Source organism: Alexandromys fortis, unplaced genomic scaffold, assembly GCF_014885135.2.
Source record: "Alexandromys fortis isolate MF-2015 unplaced genomic scaffold, M_Fortis_MF-2015_v1.1 scaffold_149, whole genome shotgun sequence".
NCBI classification, from domain to species: Eukaryota; Metazoa; Chordata; class Mammalia; order Rodentia; family Cricetidae; genus Alexandromys; species Alexandromys fortis.
In genome coordinates, this window is record NW_026068025.1 from 2,768,903 (window position 1) to 2,795,948 (window position 27,046).

General features: G+C 54.8%; 1 protein-coding gene across 1 annotated transcript; it reads left to right on the forward strand.

The window, feature by feature from the left end:
• Nucleotides 1–5: 5 nt before the first annotated feature.
• Fam83g (family with sequence similarity 83 member G) lies at nt 6–27,046 on the forward strand. Its single transcript, XM_050163764.1, has 6 exons — nt 6–106; nt 415–1,020; nt 11,226–11,393; nt 17,741–17,865; nt 18,548–19,820; nt 24,958–27,046. The coding sequence occupies exons 2-6, from the start codon at nt 496–498 to the stop codon at nt 25,318–25,320; spliced, it is 2,454 nt and encodes an 817-aa protein (XP_050019721.1). The 5' UTR covers nt 6–106; nt 415–495; the 3' UTR covers nt 25,321–27,046.

Below are 27,046 nucleotides of genomic sequence, written 5' to 3' on the forward strand. Positions count from 1 at the left end.
GAGGGCCTGTGAGGGACCGCCCTTAGTCACCGGCCGTCCTGCCCGCTGCCACTACCAGCGCCTGTGGTTCCTGGGGTCGCCAGCTCTGCACGGCGCCACCTGCCCGGTAAGCGACTCCCTCCTCCGAGCAGGCCTCCGGGTTTGCGAGCCTCCCTTCCCGAAGCCCAGATCGGGCTTGGCGCCCCTGCTCTTACTCCGGACTGGGGCGGGGTTCCCCGGCAGCCCCAGCTTATTCCCAGGGCTCCGCGAACCTCAGGCGGATCCCAAGAGGCGAACCTCTGCCCTGGACGGTCGGCTCCCTTCCCACGCCCCGCCCACCCGCCCCGCCCCCGCGACATCGCCCCGCCCATGCCGCTCTGCCCCGCCCACACCCGCCCTCTGACCCGGTCCCCGGTCTTCTGCTGGTTCCCCCAGGTGCGGTTCGCAGAGGCGCTGCGGCCGTGAAGCTCGAGAGCGCGGTGCCCGTCGGGCGGCGTTCCCACAGCGAGGGCCGCCATGGCCTTTTCCCAAGTGCAGTGTCTGGATGACAACCACGTGAACTGGCGCTCCAGCGAGTCGAAGCCCGAGTTCTTCTACAGCGAGGAGCAGCGGCTAGCCCTGGAGGCCCTGGTGGCCCGCGGTCGCGATGCCTTCTACGAGGTGCTGAAGCGCGAGAACATCCGCGACTTTCTGTCGGAGCTGGAGCTCGCGCGCATCGTGGAGGCCATCGAGGTGTACGACCCGGGCTCCGAGGACCCGCGGGGCTCGGGCCAGCGGCCCGAGCCCCAGGACAACGGCGGCGCGGATGCCAGTGAGGATGCCAGCGCGGCGGGAGGACCCCCAGCCACGGCCGAGCCGCAGCCCTCGCTGGAGTACTGGCCCCAGAAGTCGGACCGCTCCATCCCGCAGCTGGACCTGGGCTGGCCTGACACCATCGCCTACAGGGGTGTCACCCGGGCCAGCGTCTACATGCAGCCACCCATCGACGGACAGCCGCACATCAAGGAAGTGGTGCGCAAGATGATCAGCCAGGCGCAGAAGGTGAGGCGCCAAGGCGGTACCCGGTTCACTCAGCATGCATGGGAACCCCGACGGCTCGGGGACCGCTGACTGACCTCTTGGTTGCCTCTTCCTGCAGGCGGCAGCTGAATGCAGGTGGCACTGGGCACAAAGGGCGTCTGTGTCCGGCTGAAGGGTTTCTGAACCCCTCGAATGCATTGCAGGAGTGGGGTTGGAGGACTCTGGGCTTTCTCTCCCACCCACTCTCCCTTGCCTCGCCTCAGATCTGTTAGAAGATAGAAGCTCTCTCACACACACACACATGAGCTTGCTAGAAGGGGTCTACGGGAGAGGCTGGTCTGGGGTCCTGAGAAAATCTGCCTACTTCCTCCTGGCTGTGCTGAGTGTCTGGCCGCCAGCTGCTCGGCTTCACATAGCCCTTTTACGAGGGGCAGGAGCAGCTGCTGTCCAGGCCAGAGTGTCTGAATGAATGGGGTTCCACGAGTTCTCACCTGTGGGAGAGGTGACAGTGTCTGCTTGGGTTGTGGTGTGTCATCGGGAGACTTCTCAGGCCTCGTCTGGATTGCCTGACACCCACCGGGCTTTACAGTGCCCTGGCTATGGGTGGCTGCCCCACACTGACACACTGACACACATCTTGAAAAACAGTGTACACGGCTTGTCCACACAGCCAAACCATAACTGGGTGGCGGGGGACTGTGAGTGGAGGCGTGCCTGATTGGACAGGTTAAGGTGTTGCAAACTGTGTTCTGTCTGGAGCAGGTCTGGTGGCAGTGAGAGGGTTCCTTGCTGGGTCTGAACCCCTTCACTGTTCAGGTCCAGAATGGAGCAGTCAGCATGCAAGGCCAGATGCTCACTCTGGGGACTGTCCTGGCTGACAGGGCCTGGGGAGCTCCTGGGCAGAGAGGCCAGAAGAGGGTCAGTAGCTGGTGGTCTGGCTGGTTTCCAGCAGCTGGAGGGTCTGTCCATAGCATCACTAGCTGAGGGTTTCTACTCTGTAGGCACATACCGTCTCTCTGGCCATTGTGATGGTGGAGTATTGGGTGGCGGGAATGAGGAAGGACTGGATAATCCTCTGGACACCTGGCAATAGTTGGGAATCTGTTGCCCCTAAAAGGGTTTGGGGTGACGCCCACTTGTGGCAGAGTCCAGTCCCTTGAAAGGAGGAATAAAGACCCTGAATGGGGCCCGACCTACTGGGCCAGCGCTCTCACGGCAGGTAGGAGGCAGCTGCCACTTTCCGGCTTGGCCTGGGAACAGCCACAGGCTCTAATCTTCTACAGACAGAATGACATAGAGCCAGCCAGTGATAGGGGCAGATAGGGGTGCCTGGGGCCAAATTGTACCCTTAGGGTTTCCTGTCCACATCCTTGTGACCACAGCAGAGATGTCTCCGTCCCTACAGACCTATAGCTTCATATTCATCCTGTCCCAATTCTCCAAGGTTATTGACCCCTGTCGAGGGTGACAGCCAGGAGGACATTGATCATAGTGTGAGCCCCATCTCTGTGGCACTGTAGTGGGTGACCTCCTACTGCCTATCAAGGAGAGGTAATGACCTCAGTTTCCTACATTTGGAGCCTGTTCCCCACAGCAGGGAGTCCCTGAGGGTCCTGAGAACTGACAGTGGCCATACCCATCTTACAGAGATCAAGAATTTGTTCACAGCCCTGCCGTGCAGTTTTGAGCCAGGCCTCTCCCTTGTGGGCCCCTGTAAGTCCCTGTTCCCCCACCTCTGCTCTGTGGCCCACACAATACATGGGGAGGCTGTAATAATAGCTTCAGTGGAGCGTGAGCACTTTATAATCTCAGGTGGTGCTGCTATCTGTCTCTTTTTTCACACGGTAGAAACTGAGGCCAGACAGGTTGGGTATCTCTGTCCAAGGTCGCTTAGTCCTGTTGTACTCCAGAACCTAGCCTGGCCTGGTAGAACAGTGGCCAGCAGGACCTGAGAGAGGCAGCTGACCTAGGTGGCCTGAGTCTTTACCTCCTAACTGCTGCTTCCCAGCCTCCTGGGGCAGGCCCAGACGCCAGTGGGTGCTGATGGAGCGCTTTGCCCGCCCTCTCCGTGCTCCTCCCTCTAGGAATGCTTCTATCTTATCTGTTGCCATGAGTCACCTCTTGCCCACCTCCCCTTTTCACCCTATGCCAGTGCTAGGGAAACCCCAGCCTCCTAGGGTTGGGATGGAGGTTGGGATGCTGACTAGCCCTTTTCCATGGGGACTTCTGCAGCATGGCTGCTGGCATTGAGTCACCCTGCCAGTAGTCAGCACAACTGACAGACCCTGGAGCAAGGAAATGACACAGCACACACTCAGCTCAGCCACCTCTAGTGGCCATGTTCCTGTCAGGATTACTCTGCTGCATCCTCCCTTCCCTGAAGACCGAAATGGTTTGACTAGGAAGGGCCTGGAGTGTGGGAGCAGGCCATGGTGCTGCCTCCCTATGAGACTGGACCAGCCCCGGCTCCTCCCTCAGCCCCCGATCATTCTGTCTGTGAAGTGGGTACAGGCATTGAAGACTGGAGGGTCCCCTTGGTCCTGCCGTCACCTGCAGGACCTAAACTCATCTGGAACAGAGAACAGTGGGGTCCCCTGCATCATGCTCTTTTGGTTGTGTGTCCGTGAGCTTATATGCTCTGCACTGCTGTCCAATGGCAATGAGCTCCCCTCTGAGGCTGCCCCTGCCTACCCTCCCCCACTCCTCTTCCACCCTTAGGCTGGGAGGAACCTCCCCTGGGCTCCAACCGCATACCAGAGGCCTGTAGCATCACGCCTGGGAGGGATGAGAGCTGAGCGAGTGTGGCCTCCAGAGGGTGAGGCTGGGTAGGGTTGGGCCTCAGGATCTTCCAGCAGATCCCAGCGCCCACCCAACAAGGACTGAATCCTAGATCCCCTTACCAGCCCAGGGGCATCGTGAGTTATAGCTTTTCCAAGTTACTGTGAAGGACATAGAAGGAAGCTGAGCTGTAGGAGCTGGCCCTCAGCTATGCCCAGATTTATGTCTTCCAGCCAGGGCTTAGGTGTGGAGGTCCAGAGACCTCTGTGTTCCTGCCCAGGGCCATACAGCAGGAAGAAAGTGGAACCAAGTTCCATGGTGCCCGAATGACCTCACATCTTCCTCTCAGGTTCCTGCCTTCACACTCTGGAGTCCTGGCCTGCCTCTTGGCTCCAGGAAAATAAAGGCAGCATAATGAGGCATTTATTAAATACCAACTATATGCCAAGTGCTGACAGGCACTTTACCTGCTCTGTGTAGTCCTCGCCGCAGCTCCATAAAGTAGGTGTTGCCTCCATTGTCCACAGAAGGAACCCAAGGTTTGGTGGCTCAGAACTGTGGACTGGAGGATCTGGGCTGCAGGCTCTGTGCAACCACGTCCCATAATGGGCCCATTAGGCTCCGTTCCCGGCCTGCTTGGCTCGGGGCAGTGAAAGCATGTTCACAGGCTCCTGAGCCCCTAGACACTGGGCTGCCAGAGGTAGAGGAAGGCTCAAATGGGGAGCCACAGCTATGCCCAGTCCCCCTGGAGACCATATCCCTCAGCACCACAGGCTAGCTGCACACCACGTCGTAAAGGTTCAGTCAGCGTTGGCCTGCGTGCCTTCCACAGTATTGTAAGGGCACGAATGCCATCTAGTGCTGCCGTTCTGTCCAAGTTTGTGAGCATACCTAACATCTGCAGACAGCATCTGACAGTGTGTGCCTCAGGATGTGTCCTATTTCTTCGGTGGCACATGACTGCACCAAAATAGCCCCCAACACAGAGGCTTCTGTGGGCCAGGAGCTGCCTTCTGCCTGCTGTGGCAGCTCCCGCCTTGGGCCAGGCCGCACCTGTTGGGGTGGGAGCCATCAGATAGCATAATCCCAGGTGTTGGCTCCAGACTTCTCCAAGGCTCCCCACCCCACGGCAGGCACCTGCATCTTAATGGAGAGGTGAGATGTGCTCTGCCCGGAAGGAGCCCTTCTGCTATTCCAGTGGGACCCTGCCGCCTGCTTACATCACAGATGAGACCAAAGCACAGAGTGGGATGCAGCTTTGGGTCTTTGGTATGGCTGGGCCTGGACTGAGTTCCATGGCGCTCCGAGTCATTGTAGTTTGAAAGGTCACCCTGAAACAGAAGGTCACCCCATGGGCTGAGAGAGGCCCTAGATTGCCTGCCAATTCGACCACTACTAGGGTTCACAGCTGACCCCCCTGGACAGACCCCAGACAGGCTGGTCCTTCCAGGGTACACTCCATGTGGGATGTGGGGAGGACTGGCTTCAGTGTCAGGCAGGCTCAGGTCCAAGCCCAGTTCTGTCTTGTCTGTGGCAACTCCTCAGAGTTCTGCACTTCTGCCCTGGGTCAATCTCAGTAAGACTGACACTTGCTTGTCAAAGTCTAGGTGAGGTTTAAATGACCACAGGAGAGCATGAGTTGTCCCTCAGCGTGTTGTGGTCCCATGGGAGGTGCTGTGCCCAGTGAAGCCAGGTCTCTTCCTTCACTCCCTCCATCTTCATATTCACACTCAGGGCAGTCTTGTCAGTGTCTCCTCCATGGCTCTACAGCCCTGTTTCCAGCCTCATTGAGCCCCAGGGACGGAGAGAAGCCTGGTCTTCCTGGGGTGCAGGGAGCCCATGGACAGAGCTTGTGGAGTGACCAGCATGGCTTCTTGTCTGTGACTTGCTGGCCGCAGCCCTCCTCTAATTGGCTTTAATGAGGCTTCCTTCTAATAGGTGGCATGTTCCCAAGCAGCAGCTGGCTTCCGGTCTGGAGAGGGGGGTACTTGGAGGTCCATCCTATCTTCATAGCACTGTAGCAGGTAGAGAAACTGAGTCCTGGAGTGGGAAAAGACCCAGGAAGGCAAGGCAGGGTAGGGCAGGGCAGGGCCGGACAGGTTGAGGCAGGTCTATTTCAGGATAAGGTGGGCTCTGGGAGATGGTGGCATGGAGTCAGAGCTAGGAAAGATACATGATCCTGACGGTGGGAGAATGTGACTCTGGGCTGTCACTGTGTCTCTGGGAAGTGCAACACTCTCTGGTTCCCTACATGTGAATGTTGGTGACCTGCTATTCGTCCTGTGGCTTGGCTCAGACCTCTCCACTCCAAGAAGAGTTCCGCCGTACTACTAGAACACAAGATAGGGCAGGAAAATCATTCTTCTGTCTCCAGCCTCTTCATTGATGGAGAGAGGGAACGCCTGGGCTTCCACCATGGAGTTGGCTGCAGTCCCCAGCCTCAGTTTCTTATCTACACAGGGGGGTGATTGCTGCAGCGCACAGCCTGCCAGGAACGAAATCTTGCAGCTTTGTGCATCCGTTCTTATGTTAGCTTCGGTTTTGAAAGTTATTTTCCCTCACCAACTACTTCTAGTTGGACGGTTTGTTTTCATGTGGTGCTCAAAAGACTTCGTGTGCTGCCTCTTCTCGCTGACTGGTAGGATGTCAGCTTGGCTCAGTTCCTCCATATGCAATGATCTGTTTTCCTTCTGGCTTTTCTTCAGATCCCATCTTGCTGATTTTGAGTGATTGGTTTTGTGTGCTTTAGCAGTTTTCCTCCCGTCTCTTCTGTGTGTGTCATTGAGTCTGTGGACTTCCATTTTTATCAAGTGAAGAAGTACAGTTGAGTAGTTATTCGGTCACGTGTGTTTCTCATTGCTCTCCCACTCCACCCCTACAGTGAGCTGAGGCTCCAGCTGTCTGTTAAACTCCTTGAAGCTAGCCAGGGGTGCTGACAGCATGCTGTTTCTTCAGTCTTTCTCTGTGTGGCATCGGGATACTTGGTGCTGCTGTGTCTTCCATGGTATCTAACCTACTATTCGTACCATCCAGTATACATTTTCATTTTGTGTTAGTTTTTTTTATTCTTCTGTACCTTTATTTATTTTGGCAGGGTCTCTCCCTAGTTCTGGTTGTCTTGGAACTCACTCTGTAAACGAGGCTGTTCTCAATCTTTACAGAGATCTGCCTGCCTCAGCCTCCTGAGTGCTGGAATTAAAGGTCGCTCTGCCTCATCCCGCCCCTTCAGTGAGTCTTGTTTTCCCATTTCTTTGTCTATATTGTAATTCTCTATTGAATATCAGAAACAGTGGATTTTCTGTTGTAGGCTCTGGTGTGTATTTTTTTAAAAGTACTTTATAGCTTTGCTGTAGAACGCAGTGAAGTTTCTTAGAATCAAACACTTTTGGGGGGATGGGGTGTAGGCTGTGGGTGGAACCCAGACCTCAGCATACCTAAACCTTGATAGAAAGGTGCAGAATAGACTTTAGGATAGAAGCTGGTCCATCGGCCCACTGAGCACACCAAGCCCCGAGAGCTTTACCACTTCTGGAATACAGAGGCTGCCATCTGTGCCGCTTGCCTGCCATACTGATGAGCACTGGAACAGGGAGCCGGGCTGTTGACATGTGGCTCTTTGGCAGAGGTTTGACCGTACTTGGTTCAAGACTTCCTTGCTCACTACCTAGGCAGCATCCATTTTTGGCCTGTCCACAGGCCCCATGTATCAGGATGACTTCTGCCCTAGCTTGGGAGACAGGAGCTTCCCGTGGTCCTGTATGAGGATCATCTATTACTGTAGCTGCCCCTAGGGGCTCCTCCCAGCCTGGATGTTTCCTTCCATGAGTGAGCTATCCCGCTGCCAGCTGACCGCGAGAGGAGCCCTGAACAGCTCTCCAGCTGTGGGTAAAATCAGCAGATGGCGTTGGAGACAGCCTGTATCAATGCTCAAGGCTGGATGTCTTGGGGGAGAGGAACCAGTGGGGTCAGGATTCTCAGGAGAGGTGTGTCAGAAGCTGGGCCAGTACCCCAGAGGTTTTCAATTATGTTCAGACCAGCCAGCTGCCCCACCTGCCCTTCCTCTCTGGCACTTGTGGGGAAACCTGTCCATCCACTGTCTCATGAGGACACTTTGCTCTACTGGGTGAGATTTAGAGACACAGGGGCCTGGAAGAATCTGCTGCCGGTGTTGGGAGCTCTGGGCTGGTGTCAGCACCTGGCGAGGCTGGAGCCTATGAGACTCTTTGAAGAGCAGCTACCAAAATGTCCTTTCACAGACCCTGTTGACATGGCAGGATGCTCCAGCCAGCCCATGCAGACCCCGCTGGGCTGTGGGCAGGTGCCAGCAAGGAAAGGACAGGCTTTGATAGCTGCTCCACCATCCCATTTCATAGTGGGATGTGGAAACTGAGGGACCTAAGACAGGAGATGGCTAGTACCAGGCCTTGAATGCTGCAGAAGCTCTGGGGCCACACTGCCTGTCTCACTGATAGATGGAAACTTCCTGAGGACTGCCCAGTCAGGACAGGACACCCTTGATAAGCTCACAGTGTCACAGATGAGCTAGGCAGCCAAACAGGTAACTAACTAGGTGGTCTTGAGGCACAGTGCTTCCGTGCCCTCTCCTGTGAATGGGAGGTAAAACTGCTGGTTGCTGCATTTGTAAGGACCCTAGAGGTATGGCGCTGGTGTCAGGAACTGTGAACCCTAGACATCCCAGCCTGGGAGGAGGGGTGCTCGGCAGGGCAGACTTGTTTCAGCTTCTGTCACTGACTGCCTCCACGTTGCCATCTACAAAGCCAGTATATCCTAACATGTCCCAAGATTTTTCAGGGAACCTTTGTGGCCTGACCATGGACAGAACAAGATGTGAGATTTCTGGGCGGTAACAAGAAGCTTTCTCCTAGCATTACCTCATATAGCAGAGCAGTGTGAGCACCTGTTTTCAACATCACCTCAGACTCTGGAAACACCAGGCAGTCCTCCCCTCCAGCATCACCTCAGATACCAGGAGCACCAGGCAACCCTCCCTCCCAACATCATCTCAGATCCCAGGAGCACCAGGCAGTCCTCCCCTCCAGCATCACCTCAGATCTCAGGAGCACCAGACAGTACTCCCTTCCAACATCACTTCAGATTCCAGGAGCACCAGATGGTCCTCCCTCAGCATCACCTCAGATCTCAGGAGCACCAGGCAACCCTCCCTCCCAACATCATCTCAGATCCCAGGAGCATCAGACAGCCCTCCCTTCCAACATCACCTCAGATCCCAGGAGCACCAGACGGTCCTCCCCTCCAGCATCACCTCAGATCCCAGGAGCACCAGACAGTCCTCCCCTCCCAGCATTAGCTGATAGTTATGTAGTCTTCCTTTCACAATCCTAACATAGAATCCAACACCTAAAGAGAACCAGCCAGCCATGGGACCCTGTCAGAGATCCACCTTGGGGCATAGGTCCCAACAAGTCCATCTTGGCATCCTGTGGTTCCTGGATCAGGTCCCCTGTCCTGCTGGGGCACATCTCAATCTGCTGTGGTGCCCACAGCTTGAAACCAGCTGTGACAGATCTGGGGTGCAGTGGGCAGGAGAACCTCCAGGGCACAGTGTGCCAGCCAGGTCAGGCCTCTTTCCAGGGCAGTACATGAAGCTGTTTGCCTTCTCAGGAGTGCTCTAACCAAGGGGGCATCATGGGTAGAGTGGCTTACAGCCTTTGGGATCTCAGGCAAGGAGGTCCCTGCAGCAGCAGCCCCCCCCCCCATATATACACTGCCATATAGAGTCGATTCTTCTAGCAGCCTCCGACTTTTGGCAAGCACATAAGCACATGGTGGGTGGAAGCTCTCAGGTCCTCTGTCTCATCTCACCTCTCCCACTCGGCAACAGAAAGTGCTTCCTCATCTAGTGCTGACATTGTCCTCTAGCTTACCCCACCAGGGTGGCCCTGTGCCCGCTCTACCACTAGACAGCCCCTAAGACATGGTGAGTAGCTCTCCTCTGGAGACCCACAGATCTCCCTAGGGCTTGGCCTCCTTTTCCCTTTCATTCGGAGCAGATTAGCACTCTCAGGCCCTGGAGACCACAGGGTCAGACAACAGCCCTGCACATCTGGGAGTGGGTAGCATTTACTCTGCTTCAGCTTGGCTCGTGACTTCACCAGCCTCAGTTTGCCCAGCTGTGTGCTGGTATCTCACCTTGCTGTTCCTGAGAGGTTGGAGTGGGGCTGTCGCAGGCAAGGCTGCCTGGGGAGAAGGCAGCATGTGGGTATCCCTAAGGACCCCCTTGGGTTGGGGTCTTTGACAGGCATCGCCTCAAGTGTGCTTGCTTCTCATGAATGCAGCCTATTTTGTGGTTGAGAAAATGAGAGCCCGGAGTTGTTTAAGGGTTTGACTTAGGGCCACTCTGCAAGGTCACTGCAGGGCAGGCCTGGAACTTCCTCCTGCTGAGGAGTTTGGATTTTTGTGCCAGATGAGCAGCAGGCATCAGCAGGGCCAGAGATCTGGGAAGAGCCCAGATGGGCCTGCAGCGGCTAGCCTAGTGAGCTCACTGTGGGCGTGCAGACGTGTCCCCAGCAGGTTCCAGGTGGCCTTTTGTCACCCTGCGTGTACTGATCTCACTGAAGGAAGATGCTGGCTGTGCTCATGAGCTTAGCCGCCAATAGTTCTGTGTGGCTTCCAGCCCCTCTGTCCCAGTTCTCCAGGTACATCAGCCAGTAGGGAAGGGGCAGCACAGGGAGCTGGCAGCTGAGTTGGGAACATCCCTGGTCTAACTATTAGCATGATCTACCGGGGACCAGGTCCACACTGTGAGTTCTGCTCCAGCCCTATGGTTCGCGGGAAACTGAGGCAGGTGGTTGCCTGGGCCGGCCAGGTGTAGATATGCTTTGACCTCTGGGGTTCTACCCTTAGTCAAGTTCAGGAGCGTGGAGATCACTTGTGGTGGACATAGGTGCTGGCACGTGACAAGAAGAGCACATGCTGATGCGGGTGCTATCTGATCCAGGTAGGCATCCCGCTGAAGTTCACAGCAACCCAGGATTGGGTTCCAGATTAGTGGCCATGCCACCTGCTGGCCTCTTCCCCGTTGTGGCCACATCTGGTTTGTTTCCAGGTATTGGGAAGGGGTATCTGACCCAGGAGGGCACCAATACAGGTTCTTGAGCTGAGACCCTGGCTACGCTCAGGTCCTCCCTGGACCTTGCTTGGTGTCAGCACCAATCAGTGAATCCCAACCTTGTTGATGAAGGAGGCCCGGAGGACCAGTCTGAACACGTGGAACTGTAACATAGACCTTGCCCCTGCTCTTAGGTCATCAACCCTCCTGCACCCTGCTGACTTGTCTGCACTCCTCCCTACACCATCCGCCTTGAAGAGTACTGGAGCTAGGGTTTTCACAGGCTTGTGTCTTGGGAGCAGGAGGGCTGTTGTTCCCATTGCTGTGCTGGTAAACCACACTCTTTCCCCATGCTCAGGTGATAGCTGTGGTCATGGACATGTTCACTGATGTGGATATCTTCAAGGACCTGCTGGATGCTGGCTTCAAGAGGAAGGTGGCTGTGTACATCATTGTGGATGAGAGTAACGTCAAGTACTTCTTGCACATGTGTGAGCGGGCCCGCATGCACCTGGGGCACCTCAAGGTGAGCTGTCTTCCCTTGCTTGTGCAACCCGAGGGCAGAAGTCATTCAGTCAGCCAACAAGACAGTGTCTTATACCAGAGTTCAGTCGCCCTGCGCCTTTCTGCCAGGTGGTCACCCAACTTGAATGCCCTGAGGGATAAGATATTCACTACCTCCAACAGTCAGATAAGATAAACACAGCTCTAATGCCTTCACCCAGCTGCCAGAGCGCCTGCCAGGTCCTGTGCTTCCCATTCCACGTAGGTCTCCCGTCTGGTCTGCCTGCATACCTCTGGTGACAGGTGTGTGCTCATGGCCTCCACAGGCAGCTCATACCTCACCTTGAGAACGCTAACTCTCCCCCCCCCCCCCGAGAAATCTTTCACTGTGCTAATCCTAAATTGATCTCATCAGTTCCACTGTCTGGCATTAGGATCTGGCTCAGACACCTCTGTGCTGGGTCAGGGTTGACATGGACTTGAGATGCCTAACCAGAGTAGAATAGATCTTTGAGGCAAGGAGGCACAGTGGAATAGAGTTGGGGGAGAGAAAGCCAATGCCTGGATTCTCAGCTTCAGCTTGTTGCCTACCACTCTAGGCTCTAGGATTTCATTGGTCTGACGGGTAGATAAATCAGTGTTGCCAGGCTCTTCCACGAAGACCCCCTAGTACTTCGTGGCTTGCTCGACTGTTGTGCAGCACCTATGCACAGCATGGAGCCATGAGTATAGACAGGTCTGCAGCAGCAGCTGGTGCTCTCATAGCATGTGAGTGTCCCGGCACTTTACATATTTAGTTTATTTAAGCCTGTTGACAACCCAAGTGGCATGGACCTGTCATTCCCATTTTGCAGATGAAGCAGTAAAAGCAGCTGCCTGATGTCACTGCCAATAAACTAGAGATGAAGGCCAGGTGCCCCAGGCTGGAGGCCTGTGATTGGAATGCAGGTTCCAGATGGTCATCACACAGGGCTGGTGACAGTGGCAGGGCTTGGAACCTGTAATTGTCAACATTTGTCAAGGCCCCCTACAGAGCCTTTTAAGTGGGTGTGAGTTCTCGGCTATGCTACCGGTCTCTAATTTTAGGGACTTCTTCATGTGGTCTCCAGGTAGGTTGACCCCAAGCCTCACACCTGCCTGGCATGTAATTAGCATCTGGAAATGGCTCTGGGGTAGCAGACAGCTCATGCCAGAAAGAGCCATTGTGTGGAAGTTCAGAAAAAGGTGACTTGGGACTTGGCTGCGCTGTGGGCGGGTGGCAGCTCCAGAGCTCCAGGAAGGTCCCCACTCCATGCATTTGCCACACACTGGTGGTGCTTAGCATGTATGCCACTCGACCCATCACCCTGGTAATAGAGGCAGACAATGGGTTGGGACCTGTAGGTACCAAGGGGTATCCTCACCCAGGCTGACTGCTTGGTGTCCCGGCCCCACAGTGCCTGAGGGCTCTTTGTAGAGAATTCTTGATGGTTCCTCAGCCTGGTGTTTTCTGAACTTCAGGACATGGGAAGCAGTGGGACTTGGCCTTGTAGTTATAAGGCTCTGTCTGTGGCTTTATGGGGGTGTCTGAAACCAGACGCTTGTAGCTGGTCAGACTAGTCTCCCACAAGAAAGATAGGGAAACTGAGGCCTAGGGGAAGGTATAGCTTGTGCCTAAAAGTCAGTAAGGAATTGGCTTGACAAGGAGAGTGCAGACTTGTCTCCCAGAATTCTTTGGTGCTGCCCACACTGACTCTCTGCCCACTGACCACTGTGGGACTTGGCTCCCAGAGGATAGTAACTGAGAGACACTAAGGCTGCATAAGTGTGCAGCTGCCAGCCTAGGGTTAGGACAGGGGCCATGGGAGTCTGCTCCATCCCAGTATTAGCCTTCAACTGTCCCAGGACCATCAGGGTAGGAGGGCAGCTTGCTGGATTCAGTAGCCTGTCCTGTCCCACCCTCTCGGCTTTCTCTCTGGGAAGGTCTAAAGGGCATGATCTAGGAGGCAAACATTGTCATGGGCAAGCAGTAACCCTATCTCAACTGTAGCAGCCTCACCACAGCCCTGAGTAAGTGGTCAGAGGTTCCTCTGGGCACAACCCTTCCAGGTGTCACTGTGTGGAGAGTCTGCCTTCCTGGACAACATGCCGTGGGCTGGTTAGGTATGGGCCTGTTTTGGTAGCACTTCCTGTACTGGAAAACCATACACTGCTCTCAGCCACCCACTGCCTTGTCCCAACCCTGCTCCAACCTGCCCCAGAGTCAGGAGGCCCAAGTTATAGGTATCCCTGGTGGGGTCACAATTATGACCATGGGGCATCAGGCACCACATTGGGAAGACCCCAAATGCCCTGTCAGGTAGTTACTGGCTCTGGCCTCCATCGTTCACGTGGAAAATGGGCCCATCTTTATGCCTTCCCTCCGGCAAGGCTGTTGTGCAGAGTGCAGGAGTGTGGTGGGCACAGAGTGAGATGGAGGATCCACTGGCTGTGTGTGGTGAGGGGCAAAGCTCCTAATGCCCCTCAGATCTGTTCTGAGTGCCAAGTGACACTAGTTTTCTCAAAATAGCGGGCTGGTAGGAGCCATCCTCTCTTGCCAGTGGTTGTGTTAATGCCACCGCTGACCCTGTTCTCAGTCCCCATATAGAGGGGACTGACATACATAGCCTCTTCCAAAGTGTTGGTCCCAGCTGCTCCAGGCACCACAGTCTGCTGGCCCCATAGGCGGTAAGGAAATGAACCCCTGCATCACAAATAGGAAACGCCTTGAAAATAGTACCCGGCCTTTTGACCTTATCACTTCCCAGGGTCACAGGACAAGGGCAGTGACTAGGTTATATATGGGGGTGACCCTAGTGCCGAGAGGTACCCATGAGCTAGTGGGAGCCAGGCCAGAGCTGTGAAAGACCTAGCAATATGAAAAGCTCCTTGACCTGTGCAGGCAAACTGGAAAAACCAGCAGCCACCTGAGCTGACTGCACAGCCAACAAACGAGGAAAGACCAGCCATCTGACAGCCGTGGGAAGGCACATGGCGAGGATACATGACTGGGCCCAGAAGGCCAAAGAAGGACAGGAGAGGCTCCAGCTGGGATTATTGGGGCGAGTAGAGGGGGACGTGGGCTGGACTCCATCCCCTGTCCCTTCTTGAGTAAGCTCATGTTCTACCGCCTATGGTTGGGTCTGGGCCACCGATAGGTAAGGATATATGCCAGTGCTTGCATCTGAGCAAAGGGGCTGCCCTCACCGGGCTGGTCTGAATCAGGTACTGTTGGTACTAATAGAGGCAGGGCTGTTATTAAACATCACAGTGTTAGCACAGCCCAACAGTGACTTAGCCACCGTGTCAGTCATTCTAGAGGAAGAGCCAACCAAGAGCACTAACACCAGGGCTTGGAGCTGGGTAAGCTCACATGTGTCTAAGTCCCGTTGAATATCACGTCTGTCCACGAGTCAAGATTAGAGGTCTGTACCTGGGTAAACAACAGCTCTGCCTCCCACCCCAGCTCATCTTGCACATCCTCTGGTCCAGGCATGGCTGACCGATGCCTTTACCCTGCCAAGGTCTGGAGTGTGATCTGCTACATCCTACCAAAAGATGGCGATTCATGGCCTCCCTTGCTGAGCCCTCTGGACTAGCCACCAAGTGGGTCTGACAGTTCTACTTTCCCTGAAAAGTCCAGGCTGTCACAGATGTGCTGCCGAGTTTGCACCCCAGTGTGTCCCGGTGAGAACTCAGTCCCTTCTACAACTCCCTACAGGTCACTAAGCCCTCAAGCTGCAGGTGGCCCTGGTAGTTAGATGCCTGCTGCAGGTGAGGGAGCTGAGGCATGGAGAGGCCCAGTCAGTGTCTGGCACCATGGCTGGAGTCACATAGACCAGAATTCTAGAATGCCCAGGCCAGCTTAATGGAGACCAGCATAGTAAACCCCAGCCCCTGTGTCCTCCATAAGCACTTTGGGCCAGAGAAACCTGACTCATTTCTGCTCCTGCCCTGCTTCACCCAACTCCACTGTGCCTTACAGAGGTCTGAAAGAGTCTCAGGACCCTCCACCCCACCTGCCCGTACCCAACTAGGGGCACCCCAGGACCTGAGACAATGCAGCTTTGTGGGTTCCTCCACCTCTGCTCACGCGAGCCCAGACACCTGAGACATTACCTCATCTGGGCCAGGCCCGTGGGGCGAGGCTACCAGGAACAGGAGGCAGAGGGCGGGGGGCCTGATGCAAGCCCCTGCCTGCTGCCCAGCCCCAGTGGTGGATGAGCCGATGGGTTCAGCGCCAATCCCCACTATGCGGGCAGGGAAACGGTAGCCCAGAGAGGGCCAGAGGCTTGCTTAGAATCACACAGCAGGTGAGTGACACAACCAGGCCTGCCTCTCACATGGCTGAGTTACCCCAAAATGTAGGTAATGACTACATTCTGAGCAGAGAGACACCAACAAAAGAAGTGTGCCGGCTGGCTGCCTATGTGGGGCCCATGGCCCCAGCACACAGAGTGTTGGACAGTAAGACCACAGGATGCCACAGGGCTGGGCTGTGGTTGGCACAGGAGACAGGGAAGGCCTCTAAGATCTTTGTTCCAACCTCTGGTCCCTGAGTGTGCAGCGTGTTAGGTACAAAGTCACGAGTACTAATTGTCCTGGGCCCTGGCCAGCTTCCTGCTGAGCTGGCTGTGGGTAGGCCTGTGGGCAGGCGGGGCCAGAGTAAGATTGGCCCTGCAAACAGCTTATCTGCCTTCTGTGTCTGGCCCAACAACAAGACAATTGTTCGCCCCACAGCTGGGTGGACATCATTTAGGGACCCACCCAGGGACCACCCCTGTCGACTTCTGTGGATGGTGCTCTGGGCCACCAGGAGAGTCTGGGAATAGGAAGCACTAGATGGGAGGCTGCCGTGGGTGGCACCCTCACTCAGACCACCTCCCTTGTATGCCCCAGCTTCCTTGTTCTCTGCCTCCGTGTGCCCATTGCCATTCGGGTTTAGCTGTATACGGCTCCTGCTGCCCACAGCAGAAGCAGGTGGGGCCTCTTTCACCAGAATCAAGTCCAGCTGTACAGACAGCCTGCTCTTCCGCTGCCCGGCCTCTGTGTCCCTCCCCTGGGGCGCTTGCCCTCCTACCTCGCCCCACGTCATCCTTTCCCGGGAGCCTCCCAGCCCCTGCCTCCATTCACTCCTCAGCTTCTGGGCACTCCAGGTGCTTGTTTTGACTCATCTGCCTCGCTGCCACCTCCACAGTAGCATCCTTGTCACTGTCATCTTGGTCTGGCACTGGGGGCCTCAGCAGGGGTCGGTGAACAAAGGAACATGTGGGCAGTTAATAACCTGGAACCGCTGAGTGGGTGAGCCAACAGACAGGCGAGTCACAGCGGAGTCTGACAAAGACTTTGTCACCAACCATTGTCTGAATCCAGAGCTCTGACAGGAGTAAGACTTCCATCATAGGAGGCATGTAAGTAGCCCGGTCAGAAAGCTCTGGGAGGCCAGATGGGCCCTAGGTCCCGTACGTGTTGTTCCACTTCGTAAGCCTCAAGCAGTCCCTTTATGCTTAGATTTCGGTCAGGTTTTCCTCACCTCTGGCCACCTGTACCAGCATTGGCTCTTGTGGCACCCAAGTCCTGGATGGTTCTGGAGATGCTATACTAGAGAGAAAGGTCCTTTATGTATTCAGGACCAAGGAAAGGCCAGCAGTTTTGGTTCCACTTTCTCTTTGGTCAGGACTCGTTCCTCCCTGGGCCTCTGTGAACTCCTCTGGGCTCTGAGGGTTTTCCCCTGATGGCTCTAAACCAGGCCATGTGATAGGGACTGAAGATGACCATTTATGAGACCATCTCTGGAGCCAGGCCTCGTGCCATCTCCAGAGAGTTTTCTCAGAGTGCCTGTAAGGGAGTCCAGCAGATGTAACATGGAATGTCAAGGGTGGGGAGATGCCCGTGGTCAGTCATCCTAGAAGACACTGGACATGTCAGAGTATAAGACCCAGGGTCCTTAGGGTGGCCCCTGCCTGCTTCCACTCCCCTCCCTCACCCACCACCCAGCTGTCCATAGGACCTTTCTAAAAGTTAACCCTCCCACTCAAGACCCTACAGCACCCTGGACAACAGCATTTCCCAGATTGTTCTTGCCACCGAGGTCTCATCTTGCCCCATGCTACTGTGTGGATGCTCTTAGGGACACGCTGAGAACATGCTGGCCCACAGCATTCAGCAGCGGCTTCAGCATTGCCCGTGCCTGGCCCAGCAGTCCAGATAGACTGCCCTTCTCCACACCTTGCGCCTCACTCCAGTCCTGACTCCCCACAACTGTCTCCAGGCTCCGGGCACTCTGCCGCCTCCACCTGTGAAAGCAGCGCCTCTAGTTATCTAATTCTGCCTCCCTGTCTCCCAACACAGAATCTCAGGGTACGCAGCAGCGGGGGAACAGAGTTCTTCACACGGTCAGCCACCAAGTTCAAGGGTGTCCTGGCCCAGAAGTTCATGTTTGTGGATGGAGATCGGGCCGTGTGTGGCTCCTACAGGTGATTCTCCTCTGGGACGTGGGGAGGAGCTGCCTCTGGATCCCAGTTGGTTTCTGCCCTTAATCCCTGCATGTGACATGCTGGTTATTCCAGTTCATTGCTCCCAAAACTGCTGAGCTGTGTGCAGGCCTGGGTCCACCCACAGTCTCTAGAGACAGGCAGGAAAGACTTTTGTCCAAGCAGGCTGTTGTTCCATCCCACACAGTCACTGGCCCAAGGGTAGGGTGGGCTAGGTCATGGTGAATTTGCCCTGTTGGAAGTGGCTCTGAGAGCCATCTTCAAGGACAGAGCCAGTTCTGCATCATCATGAGGCAGGGCAGATCTGACGCAGTAGACATCGGTGATGGCCACTGTGCTGGGTAGTTCTTGCTACTTGAGGCTGCAGTGGGCACCCTCATGCTGCCTTCATGAGCCCAGCAGAGCCCCAGGAGTTTGCTGGGGAAGAGCTAGACATAGGCTCCCAGACTTAGGTTTGAGCTCCCCAGCTGTGCCCCACCCCCAGTGCCACTTAGGTTGTTATGCTAGGGCCCAGTGGCCAGTCTGACAGACCCCAACTGGAGTATACAATGTAGATGTCTCCTGCCTCAGGGGCCAGGGACTCTCACTAAATCAGGGTACTAGGGCTTCAGGGAGAGACACATGTATTCTGTGCCTGACTTCCTACCTTGCCTTTATGTTATAGCTTCACATGGTCAGCTGCAAGGACGGACCGGAATGTGATCTCTGTGCTGTCTGGTCAGGTGGTAGAGATGTTTGACCGGCAGTTTCAGGAGCTGTACCTCATGTCTCAAGGCGTCAGCCTCAAGGACATCACCATGGAGAAGGAACCAGAGCCAGATCCCATTGTGCTACCATCGGTGGTGCCCTTGGTACCCACGGGCACCGTGGCCAAGAAGCTTGTCAACCCCAAGTATGCGCTGGTCAAGGCCAAGAGCGTGGATGAGATTGCCAAGACGTCCTCTGAGAAACAGGAGGTTGCGAAGTCCCCAGGGCTTCAGGGCCCCACAGGTGCTGAACGCCCAGGGGACCTCTCTGAACTGCTACCACCTATCCACCCGGGGCTGCTCAACCTGGAGAGGGCCAACATGTTTGAGTACTTGCCCACGTGGGTGGAGCCGGACCCAGAGCCTGGCAGTGACATCCTGGGCTACATCAACATTATTGATCCCAACATCTGGAACCCTCAGCCCAACCAGATGAATCGGATCAAGATCCGTGACACGGCCCATGCCAGCACCCAGCACCAGCTATGGAAGCAGAGCCAGGAGGCCCGTCCCTGCCCAGAACCCTGTCCTCCCCCAGCACCCAGGGACTCCCCGGATGTGGTCCCAGCTGAGAATGGCTTCCCTCAGGGGAACCCTGAACCACAGGCCCCTGTACCTAAGCCCCGGACAGTTCCTGTGGCAAATATTCTTTCCCAGGATGGTAATGATATTGGCTGGGCCCTAGAGACCCCCAAAAAGGAGACACCCCCAAATGGGATAGACCCCAGGCTACCCATGACAACCTGCCAGAGCCAGGCCTCACTACAACAACAGTTATCTCTGACCCAGGATGACCCTGATGGCCTAGAGGCAGGACTCCCCAATGGGCTGGATGCGGAGGAGGAGGAAGATGATGATGACTACGTGACCCTCAGTGACCAGGACAGCCTCTCAGGCAGCTCTGGCCCTGGCCCTGGCCCTGGCCACCGGCGGCCCTCGGTGGCCTCGTCCATGTCAGACGAGTACTTTGAAGTGAGGGAGCGGTCAGTACCTCTCCAGAGGCGTCACTCAGAGCAGATGGCCAATGGGCCAGGCCACCCACCCCGACGACAGCTGAGTGCCCCTCATGTCACCCGAGGGACCTTTAGCAGTCCCCTGAGCGGCAGCCCCCTGTGGGCCCAGGGTCGGGGCAGAGAAGATGTAGATACATCAAGAATGCAACCACAACGCCCTATGGACAAGCAGGCTCAGGTGAGTCTGAGCCCTCATCCCTAGGTCTTCTGCAATCACCCCAAGAGCCCAAATGCCCATGCCCTGGGCCATTGGGTCCCTGGCTCCAGTGACACCCCTGTTACAGAAAGATGATGAACGGGGAAAAGTGGAGCCACACAGGGCCACGTGGCTGGCCATTACTATGCTGGGGGCCTCTTGGTCCTAGAATCTTCTCCAAAACAATTTTATAAAGCACACATTTCCACATACGCAGAGTCACAGGGTCTGATGCATCCTACCAGGTAGAAGGTACAGTCCCTAGTTTGCAGACAAGGCTCATGGGTGGTCACAGATGTTCCTTTATACTTACAAGGTCACACAGTCAGAAATACTCCTCTTCTGGACTTTATCTAAACTACCTTCCTGTAGATTATTTTGTGCTCCTAAGGACAAGTCCCTCCCTCTTCCTTGTTGGGCAGATCCCTCTTTTGTCACCTAGTGGCTTTTGTAGACTAACTCTTTAGAGCCTTGGGTGCCCTGCCACTAAAGGTGTGGCCGCAGAGCCCATCCTACCTGGGAACAGTGCTCGGCTGATCATGCCTGGCATGATCATCAGGCCCATGGGCAGCATCTTCAGGTAACTGGCTAGGATGGAGCCTGCTTTGGCATGGTTCAGGTTCCGGGCAGACAGCGACCGCTGCACGATGACCTGGGGCACAGGGGGAAAGAAATGAGGCTCGGCCTCGGGGATACCTGTGTCAGCATCTCCTTAGTGGACCTTGTGAGGAGGTGACACTGGTAGAGGCAATGTGATGATCCCTGGCCTCACCTGAGATGAGCAGCCAGTGTCAGCACAGCAGACACCACACAGGAACACTCACCTGTCTCCCTGTCCATCCAGCAGGACAAGATGGGTCCCCTGGTGTCTGTCAGAGACCCCCTAACTCCTGGACCCTCATAAACAACAGACATTCACATAAATACTGGGAGCAGAAATTGACATTGACTACATGACAGGGCAGAGCCCTAGACCTAGGCTGAGGGAAAGCTTGCACCTCAGTAGTAATGATGGTTGCCAGATCAATCCTTAGGTAAATCCTGACGGCCTCAGTTTCTGGATCTGCAGAATGGGGGTGGGCTGCTAGTGAGAACTTTGCCCCTTTTTTCCTTCTGTTTTTGAGACAGTGTCTTCTCTAGCTCAGGATGACTAGGAACTTAACTGTGCCTATGCTGGCCTTGAACTCACAACAATCCCCCTGACTCAGTCTCCCAAATAGGATTAAGGCATATGTGAGCACATTTGGATTTGATTTGAAAAAGCAGGAGGTTGGGAGTGTTCACTGGGCTCTGGGCAGCTTGTGGGGCCAGCACTTGTGGCGTGTGTGGGTCACTGTTTAGAGCAGGAGTTCTGGTGGCACAGCTTGCTCGAAGGCTTGTCCAAGTGTAACTCTGAAATGTGCTTTTCCTGTGTTGACGGTGTCAGCGCCTGTGACTCACAGCTAGGAAGAAGCTGTCATCTTTGCTTCCTTCCCATGTGGCTGCTAACACCGACCCCTCAGTGCAGGGCAGCAGACCCTGTCCCTCTTCTCCCACTGTCTCACTGCAGGCCTGATTCCTATATGTACAGTGGCGGTGTTTCAGGGAGGCCCTGACGGAGCCTCGCCCTCCGCTGACCTGAAACTCCAGCTGTCTGGAGAGAGAAGCCCCCATTTCCCTGAGCCTGTAGCCAGTGCTCCTCTTTGATTGGCAGGATACATTTGAGCCTGAGCAGCTGGCACTGTGACAGATGCTGTCGCGAAATTGGAGCAGTCCAGGGTGCTCCCCACTACCCAGCTTATTCATTCCTTTTAGGGAGGCCTGCACTCCCATGCCTGGCTTGGCCACTTCACCATCCTGACCTCTGAACATGAGTACTGCCACCTAGCCGAATATGGCTTCGAGGATGAAGCTGGTCACTTCGGTGGGCCTGGTTCTCTAAGACCCTGGGCTGCTATGCACTTCCTGAAGTTCTTTTTTATAATCATTTTTATTGATATTTATTGGGCTCTACATTTTTTCTCTGCTCCCCTCCCTACAACTCCCCTCCCCCTTCAACCCTCCCCCAAGGTCCCCATGCTCCCAATTTACTCAGGAGATCTTGTTTTATTATACTTTCTACTTCCCATGTAGATTAGATCTATGTAAGTCTCTTAGCATCCGCATTGTTGTCTAAGTTCTCTGGGATTGTGGTTTGTAGGCTGGCTTTCTTTGCTTTATGTTCAAAAACCACCTATGAGTGAGTACATGTGATAATTGTCTTTCTGTGTCTGGGTTACCTCACTCAAAATAATGTTTTCTAGCTCCATCCATTTTCCTGCAAAATTCAAAATGTTATTTTTTTCTGCTGTGTAGTACTCCATTGTGTACTTATCCATTCTTCGATTGAGGGGCATTTAGATTGTTTCCAGGTTCTGGCTATGACAAAGCTGCTATGAACATAGTTGAGCACGTGTCCTTGTGGCGCAATTGAGCATCCTTTGGATATATACCCAAAAGTGGCATTACTGGGTCTTGAGGAAGGTTGTTTCCTAATTTTCTGAGAAATCGCCACACTGACATCCAATGGGGCTGTACCAGCTTGCATTCCCACCAGCAATGTAGGAGTGTTCCCTTTACTCCACAACCTCTCCAGCATAAGTTGCCATCAGTGTTTTTGATCTTGGCCATTCTTACAGGTATAAGATGGAATCTCAGAGTTGTTTTGATTTGCATTTCTCTGATGACTAAGGATGTTGAACATTTCCTTAAGTGTCTATCAACCATTTTAGATTCCTCTGTTGAGAGTTCTCTGTTTAGGTCTGTAATCCATTTTTTAAAAAATTGAATTATGTGATCTTTTGCTGTCCAATTTCTTGAGTTCTTTGTATATTTTGGAGAACAGACCTCTGTCTGATGTGGGGTTAGTGAAGATCTTTTCCCATTCTGTAGGCTGTCGTTTTGTCGACCGTGTCCTTTGCTTTGCAGAAGCTTTTCAGTTTCAGGAGGTTCCATTTATTAATTGTTTCTCTCAGTGTCTGTGCTGCTGGGATTATATTTAGGAAGTGGTTCCCTGTGCCAATGCGCTCAAGTGTACTTCCCACTTTCTCTTCTATGAGGTTCAGTGTGGCTGGCTTTATGTTGAGGTCTTTGATTCATTTGGACTTGAGTTTTGTGCATGGTGATAGATCTGGGTCTATTTTCATTCTTCTACATGTTGATATCCAGTTATGCCAGCACCACTTGTTAAATATGCTTTCTTTTTTCCATTTGATATTTTTTGCTTCTTTATCAAAGATCAGGTGTTGGAAGATGTGTAGATTGATATGTGGGTATTCTATTTGGTTCCATTGGTCCTCCTGTCTGTTCTTATGCCAATACCAGGCAGTTTTCAGTACTGTAGCTCTGTAGTAGTAGAGTTTGAAGTCAGGGGTTGTGATACCTCCAGAAACTTCCTGAAGTTCTTAACTGCTTTCATAGCCACGGCTATGGTGGAGGATGCTGCTGGTGCAGAAATCCAGGGGCTGCCTGCGTTACAGAACTGCAGGATGCGTTCCCTCTGTGCAGCCTTCTGCTTTATACGAGGGACAGTACGGCCTGGGAGGGGCGGTGGCGGTGGTGTGGCAGAGCCTGTGCTTCATTTGCTATTGCCCTGCCTCCTGCTTTTTTAAGACAGGGTCTCACTGTGTCACCCTAGTTGACCTGGAACTCCTACAAAGACCAGTCTGGCCTTGAACTCACAGGAGATCTGCCTGCCTCTGCCTCTCAAGCAGTGAGTTTAAAGGCGTGTGCTACCAAGCCCAGCCCACTGTTGGTTACAAAATGGTCACCTACTGCCGGGCAGGTGGTGGCACACGCCTTTAATCCCAGCACTTGGGAGACCAGCCTGGTCTACAAGAGCTAGTTCCAGGACAGGCTCCAATACCACAGAGAAACCCTGTCTCGAAAAACCAAAAAATAAAAAAATAAAAAAAAAATGGTCACCTACTGTGGGTGGACCTGTAGCATGCAGGATAGAGTTCATTCAGACCCTCAAGGCCATTGAGGGCCATCTGGGACCCAGGGTCTGGGGATACCAAGGCCTGGCATCCTGGAGTAGACCCAGCCCAAGGTGAGGCCAGGGAGGCATGGCTGGTGATATGACCACCTTGGGTTAGCAGGAATCATCCTCTGTATCCCTGGTGACCCTCTCTAGGCCTCTTGGGCTCCATATCTGCCCTCATCTAGCCACGAGGGCAGGATAGATGCTGACTCATTGGCCTTCATGGGAAATGCTTTCGAATGACATTCTACCCAGAGATGTGTGGCTGGGCCAGGCCTGCCTGGTCAGGGGAAACAAGAGATGGCAGGGATTAGGGGCCTATCTACTCCCCTAGCAGGCCCTCCAGGCTGCCTTTCACCCTCTGGGATTGGCCATCAGTCCTCAAAGGAAAAGTGTACCGCCTGCTTCAAGCCACCTGAAAGGCCTGGGCAGGAGGTAAAGGCCAGGTGGGAACCTCAGGCATGTGGGGTCCCACAGGAGAGCAGCCCTGCTGGAGAGCAACCGGTTACTAAAGGGAAATGAAGGCCTAGCCTCCCAGTGCCTCTGTCCCCTGGCTGCCCATGTGGATTCCCACACTGGAAATCTGTGTGAACTGTTTCTCCAGTTGGTATGCATCAGGTGTGTCTGGGCCTTGATCTTCAGCCCATGAGTGGAGCTAGCCCTGCGGGACCCTCAGGGAGGCAGGTGTGTGTACATAAGATACTCTGAAAACGGTCACAGCCCTCCTAGCTGCCGGCCATAGCCTGGCTGACTTATCCTATGGGGGGCTTAGTTTGAGTGGGCACCACTCTGGACACCAATGACCAATGGACCTGTGCCCATCCCAGGACCCTCCCCTGCTCCCCTCTATAGGGCTGCCACAGCCTTCCGGACAGGTCCCTATGTCCAGAGAAGTGAAGTGGCTTATCAGAGCTCAAAATCAGGAGAGGTCAGAATTGTCTCGGTACTCATCAGCAACGCAGGCTCAGATGGAGGCACTGTCACCACCAACCCCCTCTGGTCCCTTCCTCCCTATCTAACCCTATTTGCAGATGGATGGTCTGGGGCACAAACCACAAAGGGAAGTCCTTCTGCACCCCTGCCATGTCATCCAGACCTCACTCTCCTTTGTCTCTCCAGGGCCAGCACTTCCACCGACATGGGGGCACTACCTCAAGGACCCCGGGGCCTCCCCGTTACCGGCCTGCTGCTGATGGCACCCAGAGCTCTCCCAAGAAAGCAAGCCCAACCACAGCAGGCCCCCACCACTGGCAGCCCAAGAGTGGCCCAACACCCCGGATGCTACCAGATCCTGGGAGTCCAAGGCCGACCCGAAACACTCGCCTCCGAGCAGAGCTCACGGCCACCGAGGAACACCCAAGTCCCTTTGGAATCCCATACTCAAAATTGTCCCAGTCGAAGCACCTGAAGGCCAGGGCAGGTGGCAGCCAGTGGGCCCCATCGGACTCTAAGCGCAGGGCCCGAGACCATAAGGAACCCTAGCAGCTGAACTGTACCCCAACCCCACCCCAGAGGGTAGCAGGTGGGGGATGGGCAATGTTGGTGCTCACCTGGTCAGTGCACCAGTACCAGGTGGCCATGATGGTCAGACCAAAGGTCATCCCAGTCCACGGGAGGTCTCCTGTGGAAGGGTCCCGGAACATGTGCATGGCGTCTGCTCGCGGCAGGTGGCAGGTGGTGTTGGGGATGGTCCTGGAGGGGATGGCCTGGGCATATGCTGCCTCCAGCTGCTCGTAACCACCGATCTGGTCGAAAGCTGGAGGGTTGGGCATAGATGGGTTGGTTTTGGGTGGCCCTGACTCCCTGGCTCCTACTACCCTCGTCTCACGGATAACTTCATGCATCAAACTGGAGTCCCTACCTCACCTTGCCTGCTCTAGGAAGGGTCGAGGTTTAAAAAAAGAAAAAAAGGTGAAATAGAGTATTTTATTTGTATTTAAAATATAACTATTATTACATGAGCATTTTGCACATGGGCCCACAGTGTCCTGTTGGCCAGCAGGAGTCATGGCTAGTCTCCGGAAGACTGCTGGCCTCAGGCCGGGGTTCTCTGCCAGTCTTTGGACTGGCCCTTCCAGGAGGTGGAAGAGGTTTTCTTGGTGTTTGAGTCATCTAGTATTGAAGCCATGACCTGGGCTTCTGAAGGCTACGACTTCAGCAGAGCTGAGACACTGCTGGCATGTGGCCCCTTCCTTCCAAGACACAGAGAAGGGAGGCAGAGGCTCCTCTGTGCCTCATGGTCAGCCTAGCAGGTAGGGCTCAGGCCAAGGGTCTTTCCTCTGAGTCCAGGACATGTCTTATCTACCTCAGGGTTGGGTGGTGCAAGGCCAAGCCCTGGCCTAGCAGTGTCTATAGTCACTACCCTCTCTTCCAGCCTGTGCATGGCCAGGAGACCCCTCGCCTGCAGGAGATTCTGGAGACGGAGGCTGTTACCCTGGGAGGAGCACACCTGGACGTAGGACAGCTTCTGGCATAGCCCCAGGCTCCCTTTCCCAGCGAGGTGTGGGGCTAGGAGCCTAGGTAGGCCAGGGTCAGTTTCACCAGGAATCTCTGTGAGGAGGCCCAGGGGTAGCCTCTGCCACAGGGTCTCAGACCCTGAGCTGAAGTTTCACCTTTAAAACCACCCACCTTAGGACCTATCTTTCCTCCCTGCCTCCCCAGCTCTTTCCCTTCCAGGGCATCAGTAGAACTCACTTGTCTGATTCTAGACTAGTGTTACCTGTCCAGCATACCTCCCTCCCTGCAGGCTTTTGTCTGACGGGAGACAGCACCTCCTAGGACTCTGTACAAGACTTTAAGCGCTGGCTGAAACACCTCAGCTGTTTTGTGGTCTGCTAATTGTATGCCTGTGCGGCTGCCTGCTGTGGGGCCTGCCTAGCCCTGAGGGAGCCTCGGCAGCGCCTCACCACTGCGCCCCTAAAGGCAGGAGGAAGCAGAGCCTACCAGCCGTGGAGGCAAGTAGTGGGGCAGATCCATTGTGGCTTAACCTAAAGAACTCCAGGGTGCTGGAACAGCCCACCCTTGCCCGGCCCCCAGACCTCACCTTTGACTGCCAGAATGACAGCGCCCACCACCATGATGACCGTCTGCAGGGCATCTGTGTATATCACAGTGGCCAGGCCCCCTGCCGGGAACAAGGTTGCTGGATAAGTGTCCCATCCCTGAGCCAGGAGAGTCTGTCTGACCAGCATCACCTGCTGGTGGGTTT

Coding starts and splice junctions, on each gene's coding strand:
- Fam83g (XM_050163764.1), top strand. CDS start 496: ATGGCCTTTTCCCAAGTGCAGTGTCTGGATGACAACCACGTGAACTGG. Junction 17,866..18,547: donor GCCGTGTGTGGCTCCTACAG/GTGATTCTCCTC, acceptor TTTATGTTATAG/CTTCACATGGTCAGCTGCAA. Junction 19,821..24,957: donor CTATGGACAAGCAGGCTCAG/GTGAGTCTGAGC, acceptor TTGTCTCTCCAG/GGCCAGCACTTCCACCGACA.